This window comes from Thamnophis sirtalis, unplaced genomic scaffold, assembly GCF_051295495.1.
Source record: "Thamnophis sirtalis isolate CommonGarterSnake01/CBP01778 unplaced genomic scaffold, rThaSir2_p1.2 scaffold_3, whole genome shotgun sequence".
NCBI classification, from domain to species: domain Eukaryota; kingdom Metazoa; phylum Chordata; class Lepidosauria; order Squamata; family Natricidae; genus Thamnophis; species Thamnophis sirtalis.
Genome location: NW_028261383.1, coordinates 56296070 through 56305168, shown reverse-complemented (window position 1 = coordinate 56305168; position 9099 = coordinate 56296070). Strand labels below are relative to the sequence as shown.

Here is a 9099-nt window from a genome sequence, read left to right as displayed (position 1 = left end):
AATTCAAAATCACTAAGTGATTGAAGGTCTTGAAGCATCTAGGAGTTGTTAGTCTCCTTGCATTTTGCGTACCAAGCAAATAGATCGACAGATGATGCTGTTAATATGACTTTGCACTACATCCTACAACATCTTGAATCTCTAAAGACCTATGCTAAAGAGATCTAGAGATCTTGAATCTCTAAAGACCTATGACTTCAGCTCAGCATTCAATACCATCATTCCAGATATTCTTCTAACTAAATTAAATCAGCTAGCTATACCTGACCACACTTGTAAATGGATCATAAGCTTCCTAACAGACAGGAAGCAGCAGGTGAAGCCAAGGAAAACCACATCAGATACCTGTACAGGAGCCCTTCAGGGCTATTTGCGCTTTCCACTTCTCTTCTCTCTATAAACCAATGACTGCATCTCAAAAGATCTCTTTGTTAAAGTACTGATGATGATGCAACAGTGATTGGTCTCATTCAAGACAACGATAAATACAGGCGGGAGGTTGAACAACTAGCCTTGTGCAACAAAAACAATCTTGCACTAAATACACTCAAAACTGTAGAAATGTTGGTAGATTTTAGGAGAAACCCTCTGTTATGACCCCCCTCTCTGTCCGGTGATTAACGCCAACACAGGCTTATTGTTAGCCACGTTTAATTCACAGCAATTACAATCCTGTTGGCTGAAAGCCCAAACACGACTCACAGACAATAAGTTGGCAGCAACCCAGACTCCCACAGACAAGAGATACAATACAAACAAGAGCTTCTCCAGATTGTTATGAACGGTTGTGTCCTGCAAAAGGACTCCTCCCAAAGTCTCTTCTTATATACTCTCTTGGGAGGAGCCAAGCTACAACCACCTGGGCTTGATTATCTCTTATAAGTCTGTCTCCATAACTGCTGCCTCCTTTTCTCCGCCCTTCGTTGTCTGGCATCAGGAACAAACTCCCTTTGATCTTCCACACTGCTCCATGCCTCAGGCACCTCATGGTGGCCAACTAGCCTCTCTGGTCCCTGCTCTGAGTCTGAACCCTGCCCAGAGTCCTCCACATCTTCCATAGCAGACTCAGGATTCCTCACCATCGGAGTCCATCGGCAGCTCCAACGGCTCCTGCTGGGGCACAACACCTTCTTACATTAGCACCTCTTATGATACTAGACAACATAGTATCAACAGTAGAGCCCTTCAAGTGTCTAGGTTCCATCATATCTCAAGACTTAAAATTGACCCCCAACATCAAAAAAGCACAACAAGGAATGTTCTTTCTGTGCCAACTCAGAAAGATCAAACTGCCCAAAGAGCTGCCGATTCAGTTCTACAGAGGAATTATTGAATCTGTCATCTGCCCCTCTATAACTATCTGGTTTGGCTCTGCAACCAAACAAGACAGACAGACACACAGACTTCAATGGATAATTAGAACTGCAGAAAAAAACAGATACTACCAACCTGCCTTCCATTGAGGAATGTATACTGCATGAGTCAAAAAGAGGACTGTGTACAGACCCCTCATGTCCTGGACATAAATTGTTTCAACTTCTACTCTCAATATGAAGCTATAGAGCTCTACACACCAGAACAATTAGACACAAGGACCGTTTTTTTCCCCTGAATGCCAACAACTAATTCTCACAACACTGTCAAATTATTTATTAAGACTGTATTACTATTATTCTTTTCATCCTTCCTAGTATCTACCTCTTCCCACTTAGGCTATAACCATGTTGTTTGTATCTTTACAATTTATATTGTTTTATTGTTTCCATGTGATTTGATTGCTTATTAGTATCCTATGACTATCACCAAGTGTTGTATCTTATGATTATTGATGAATATATTTTATTTTTTCTTTATGTACACTGAGGGCATATGCACCAAAGACAAATTCCTTGTTTGTCCAATCACACTTGGCCAATAAAGAATTCTATTCTATTCTATTCTATTCTATTTTCTACTCTATTCCATTCCATTCCATTCCGTCCCATCCCATCCCATCCCATTCCATTCCATTCCATTCCATTCCATTCTATTCTATTCTATTCTATTCTATTCTTGTGGCACAGTGTTAGAATGCAGTGCCAGGAGTTTGATCCTCACAGCTCAAGGTTGATTCAGTTTTCCATCCTTCCAAGGTCAGTAAAATGAGGACCCAGATTATTGGGAGTAATATACTGACTCTGTAAACCAGTTAGAGAGTATTATGGAGCAGAATATAGGTCTATTATTATTGCTATATAACTATCTTCCTGAATTCGGCAGGGACATGGCTAGTGTAATCACTGCTATTTATCATACAATGTTTCCCTTTAATATATAAGCTTTTCATCACAGCTGAGTTTAATTTATTTTATTTATATGGGGCTCATTTCAATATGTTGGATTTGGGTGGCTAACAACATTTAAAATCATAATATAAATAACTTAAAAGCACAACATGTATAATTATAGCCAAGAAACCAATCTTTTTCAAATCAAGCAACAAACCCAGAGGACAAGGCTTAATAGATTTTATACACTTTGGTATAGCTCTTGGAAGGTATTGGTTGATGGAGGAAAATTCAGTCCAATTTTTGAGATCACAACATGCTAAAAATGTAACAAGTCTTTTCTTTGGTTTGTTCTATGGGTTAGGTGCAAGCAAGAAAAACCCATTCCGCAGAAATCTGCTGCCATTAAGGATTGACTTTCTGAAAATTTTTGGAGCAACCTCTTTTTTTGCTCTCAACCACTTAAAATGATGTTTTAAAATTCCCTCAAATTTGTCACAGAATACAGAAGCCTTCATTTTTAGCCTTTTTCTGTGTTCACATATTTTGTTTTAATGCTGATTACCTTTCATCAGTGTGATTTACCATGTTGTTTAGATAAAATGGAATGATAAATATTTTAGAATATAATCTTCAAATTAGAAACCATATATGGCTGCCTTGCCTGACGTTAGTATGCAAGTTCAGTTTCTCATCTAGAGGCAGAATAAATTACATTGTTGTCCCACTTTTACACACACACACACACACACACATATACACACACACATATATACATACATACATACATACATACATACATACATACATACATACATACATAGCTTTTAAGGTCTTTTGCTTCATGCTGTACTGAATTAAAATTTCCTTTCATGAAATCACACTATATCTATTCAGCATGTTAAGAATGTAATTCATAGCTGACCTGTACATCTTCATAATACTTAGTTAGCATATAGCAAACAAAATATAATCTCTCTCTCTCTCTCTCTCTCCCTCCCTCCCTCCCTTCTTTCTCTCTCTCTCTCTCTTTCTCTTTCTCTCTCTCTCTCTCTCTCACACACACACACGATCATTTCCAGAAGTTTGTCAAAGAAAAGTGAGAGTCTTTTCATATTGTGACCTATTTACTACTAAATCTCTTGTGTCTGGTTGTTTGTAACATTCAATGTATTGGATGAAATGAGGCATCACAATTTTTGAATCAATGTATCACACCTGCCCTAACTTACACAATATATATGCAGAATCCTTTTCTGGGATTTAAATTTGGAAGTTGTTGCCACTTTCAGTCAGTTGTTGCTGACATACTGTTGCACTGGTACAATCAGCCAGTCACATGATTGCTATTTCCAATGTGTTCTGCCAGTTTCTTTCAAGGAAAGTTATTGGAAAAGCTGGCAGGCAACCATTCCTGCCCCCACTGCTTTTTTTGCCCATTTGTCCAAACCGATTCTCTGTTTAGGGAAGCAATTTATCTCTAATATACCAATGAATCACAAGTTGGCTAGTAGGGTATCATGTCATCATGTCTCTTTACAGAATATTCTATAACATTTGCTACTTAGAAAAAGTATTAGGCATCAGTAAAATGTACAAAAAAATTATGTAACTTCTGCTGAGTGAGTCATTTCCTCATTTTCTTACCCTTATTACTACTATTTCATCCAATTCCCATGGATTCTGATTAGGACTTATTTGAAGACTGATTCAAGCATCTACTGTGTTTTGAAGTTAGTCTGTAGTCTTCAGAATATTATAAATTTTCATCTTGTACATGGCCAGTGTCTATCATCAAGTAGTTCTAAATGATTGCTGACTTTTACAATGGCATGCACAGTAATTTGGAAGTTTCCCAGCACCAGAATAACATATCTATAGAATTTCCTTTGGATAAATGATAGCTTCCAATTCCAGGATCCAGGATTCTTCCTTTGTGCAGAAAGTAGACCTGACAGAAAGGCTCAAATTCATGCATCCTCTTATCTTTCTCATCTTGTTAACACTCAAAATATAGATGTGATGCCGATAAAATAGGCATTGCTACAATACATAAAGAAAATTTAACCAAAATCTTTTATTGATACATTCTTGGACAATATCACAGGATTGAGAATATGGAAAGGGGGGAGTTTTGCAGCAAAGATTTGTTCTCACTAAATTGGCACATAAGCAGCAAGATCAACGAAATTACTTATTACAAACAGTATAAAACATACATGCTTTTTTCCTTAAAATTCTTTTTTTTTTAATCACATCGGTCAGTCAATTGGGCATCAACAAAGAGAAGAAAAGAAATTCAAGACATGTAAAAGCCATTTTCTTTCTCCCAAACAGCATAAGAATTATTGAAATTATTGCGAAATTATATACTTAATGAAAAACGAAAACAAAAAAAAAATCAGAAAAGTAGAAATACAAATACTTAACATAAAATATGAACAAATTACATTACTGGCATGCATTCCAAATACTGAGACGACCTTTATCAAAGCTCAGCAAACCGTTCTGCTTTTTCTGTTGCCATCAGAATTGTGAAAGGCAGAGGACGAAGTGGAGGTGAGGAACAAGGAAGGGGCTCACTTAATCAGCACAGTTTTTGGTCTTAGACTTTTTTCTCCCTTTTTTAAATTAATAAAAAATAACTTAGATGAATTGTAAGTATTCCATAGTGATCATCCATGTCACGAATATAAATGCTTCCCAATCTTGGGGCCTGGGGGTGGTGGTGTCCTTTATTTTATTTTTTCTCCCTACTGAATGGGCTGTGAAATGAAGAGAGCTTGCATGAGGCTGTGCATTCCAAACCATTGTTAATCCTCCGAAACAATGAAAATGGCAATATGTGAAAAGAACAAAGAGAAAAAAGAAAATCCTCACAAACTGTACAGAAAGTTGAAAAACTTGCAGTTTGGAAGTACATACAAAGACAAAAAAAATAGCCCCTTGAAAGTCACCTTTGCCAATTGCAATCCACCCAGGAGATGCTGGGCCAACGTTGTAGGTTGGAGCTCAGAGATAATGTCTCCCAAACGAAGAAAAAGGTCCAACATCACAGCCTAATGGCAGTGCCAGTGACTTATTAAGCCAAGAATATTGTAAGAATATTTTCATTGAGCAGCTGTTCAGAATACTTGGATCCTCCATGATAATAAGTGCCTGGCCTTTCAACTCTTCCAGCAGTGCATACTCAGCAGCTTCAGGAACAGGCCTACATAAGGTTTGGTGACTGAATGGATGAAAATATCCATCCTCCCATGATTCTGTCTGATGCAGCGGATTAGATTACCAGGTTGTTATAACTGACATACTTCTTTTTTGCGGCAGGGCCTAAGTGGGAAAGAACAGAAGAAAACAGTCATAAATAAAAGAAAGTGAGAAAAAAAAAACCCTGCAATGGTGCACACATATATCGCCATTCGGAAAGTTTTGTTGCGTTGCAACAAAGGTACATTTTTCACAGTGGTATTGAAAAAGGCAGTGAATAATAACGTCATTTAAAAAATGAGCTACTTTAGAAAATAAAATGATAGATCCTGTTTTGGCCTCCCCAAACATTTTTTTTCTTGATACCATATGCTTGCAAGATATATTATAACAAGATTGTTACTCATCTTATATATTTATAATTCATCAAATTCATTTCAATGGTTGCTGATATCACAATAGTGACTCTAGATAACTAACAAGTTAAAAAACTTTTTTTTAAAAAAATAGCAACAATGGTTATTAAAGATAAAACCAACAAAACAACTGACAAGAGACCTTTGAATGAGCCATCTCACCTTTCAACCAACAAAACCTGGAGATCCATGTTCATATTTATATTGTTTTTTTAAAAAAAAATTAAAAGGTTTTATTTTGGTGACCAATACATCCTGGATGAGCCCTGATGCAACATGAAGACCTTTATATGAATTAAGAGTGTTCTTGTCAAAAATGGCCTTTTTCAACTGAAAACTCCTATTCCAATTATGTAACTGTTTATTTATTCATGATTAGTAGTATCAATAAATTAAGTAATAAGAGAAGCAAAGGAAATATTAATAATACTTTTAAAATCCTTGCCCTCCCTCCCCTAAAAGATGGCTGCATCTGCAAAAGGATGACTTCCAAACAACTTTCAAGCTAGGACACAGGACAGAAACTATATTGATCATTATTATCAATGACATATTGAAAGCCTAAGCACAACTATATCTGTCTTGTTGGATCTCTTGTTGGATCTCTTGGTGACTTTTGAATCCATCAACTTTAGTATCTTTCTGGACTGTGAAAATTGAGTGGGGTGAGAGTTGAGGGACCACTCTCTGGTGAGTCCCTTACTTCTTGAGTTGATAGTTTTAGTCTCTATGTAATGGGGAAGAGAGGATGAAACTTGCTGCCCAGGAATGAACAAACCATGACACAGGGGCTCAATATGACCACCACCCAAAATTATCCATCTGTGGTCCCAAAAACGAATATATTCACCCAACTAGAAGTGAACTGAAGATAATCCTCACCATCACCACAAGCTGCCATTTGGTGATGACTTCACCAGTCACCTCATCATGGGCAAAAAGTCCCACATCTGGGACTGGTAAGAATGAGCTATGAGATGGAGAATGAAAAAGAGTGCCAGGGGCCTCTGGCTCCCATACAGAAGAAAGTTTCTAACTCCTGCTTTGGCCATCGGACACTCTACCGTTTTATTTACATGAAGTTGTTTAAAGCTATTCATTGCTTTGTGATTATGCCAATGATACCTAGTTGTACATCTCTAGCTCTGAAGCTGAAAAGGCTTCTTGGATGAGAAGTGAAACATCTTCAAAGAAAAACAAGAATGTCAATTTGCCTCTTGAAAAAGCACCTTTGGGACTCTACCTCAGAATGAATGGGAGGTACAGAAGAAGTCAGGATTCAATGTCTGGAAACTGTCAATATCTGGGCTGGAAGAAACAGTTGGAGATGTAATGGAGAGGCTCAGAAGGAAAGCTACTAAGCGACATAAACAGGAACCCCAATGTGTCCCTACAATCAAACTTCAGATTCTGGTGCTCACTTTCTGGATCACCATTAAAGTCTTAGAGAATCATTACAATTTCTTCTCCCCCACAGACTTTGCAGCTGTGCTGACGAAGATCCAAAGTTGGAAGAGAACATCTTTGTCCTCCATTGTTATATATATCCATAAACACACAAGCATCCACTCATTTTTCTCTATCACCATTATCTTTTCCCATCTCTTCCTTTCTATTAAATTTAATCACCATTGTGTCTTCCTGCCCTATATTTTCCAAATGAAAATTGTTGGAGGCATCTGAACTAATGCAGTCTCACTGTTCTCCAACTCCAATAATTGCCAAAATGCATGCCAATAGAAGAACTCTGAAGCTTTCTCCATTTCAATCAACTACATAGCAGAAAAGAAAGTGTCAAAACTACTGAGATTTAGTAAGGGGTTCACAGGTTCCATGGAAGTCAGCTAAGGACTATATGTGGCATGTGACCTACGATTTGCAGTTATGCAGTCTGTCCATATCCCTGGAAATGAAGCCACTGATGTCAATAGGATTTACTTCTGAATATGCTAGTAACTAAGCAGCAAGACAAATTCAAGCAAGGTTCATCCAGTGCACTAAACCAAGAACAATGAATCCCTAATTGCCAGTTTGGGGAAGAGTTTTTTGTGCCATTGATAAAAGATTACTTTCTATTCTGTTTAGAAAAAAAGTCCTCCTATTGAAATCGTTTATGTAGATTTTATGTTTTGAAGATACTTAATATACCAGCCACATTCACTTCTTTTTATCACTGTTTCTCTTGTTTCTATCTCTCCATCATGACCACCAATAAATTGTATTTGAAACTGTCAATATTCACTCTCCGGCAGACAATAACATGAAACTCAGAGACAAAATCATCATATTTCCATGATTTAGAACATTTCACCCTCCATTGTGCTATATGCACATATAAATATTCTATAATATTTATTCAGACAGGCTTGAATTCCATCATACACACAAAAAAATGGAATGATATGATCCACTTGGGGGCATCATTTAGGAGTCCCAGTGAAATGAATGGTGATTATATTAAAGGAAAGCTGCCTGGCTAAGCACCAGTTTAATTCCTCTTCTGAATCTGGGTTGGAGCAGCTGCAGGCTGATTATTTCTGTGGCTGGGGTGGGAGGAATGAAATCAGCTGTAGCATTTTTGGGCATCTGTTGCTGCAAAATGCCATAAATCTAATCTGATACGAACACCTGGTAAACAAGATCCTGAAAGTAATAATAGCAATTGCATTAGGTGTCATAAAAGGTATGTACAAAATGGTCAGAATGGATTACACATCCAGTTCGGGTTTTGAAGCTTTGCAGTGAGTGACATGAAATGAAAGGTTCAGAATCACAGTTCAGACTCCGCAGTACACATGTTCTGTTGTGATGGTGTCAAATCACAACAGCCTTACAGTTAATGTCTCTGAAATGGCATGAAAGCTGTTAAAGTAAAAAGTGGGTGTCAAGTATTCTAAGATATATGGTAAAGCAAAACCAAAACATAGGTAGTAAACAAATATTTTTTTTGTAAGCCACCCAGTCACTGAGAGTGAGTGGGCACCATACAAATTTTTGTCAAATAAACAGTAATAAAAAAGTGTTACCATATTATGATATTAGTATTCTAAATATAATGAATTTATCGTTACAGTAGAGTAAGTAAGTAGTCTGTAGTTAAAACTAGAGTGTAACAAGATTTCAGAATTTGCAATCTATAAGAACTATTCCATGGCTGGTATTGCTTTACAGGCAGGTTTTTTGCTACTTCACATAAATAGCAGGATTTT

At 37.1% G+C, this 9099-nt stretch overlaps 1 protein-coding gene across 2 annotated transcripts in view; it reads right to left on the bottom strand.

The window, feature by feature from the left end:
* Positions 1-4341: 4341 nt before the first annotated feature.
* The window catches only part of GRM7 (glutamate metabotropic receptor 7), a 466740-nt gene continuing 461982 nt past the window's right edge, over positions 4342-9099 (bottom strand). For both annotated transcript variants that reach the window (XM_087708909.1, XM_087708910.1), the window contains one exon: positions 4342-5597. Coding sequence is in view for 1 of the 2 variants with exons in the window: in XM_087708910.1 (XP_087565036.1) it covers positions 5548-5597 (50 nt within the window). In the remaining variant the exon portion in view is untranslated. The remainder of the gene's footprint in view (positions 5598-9099) is intronic.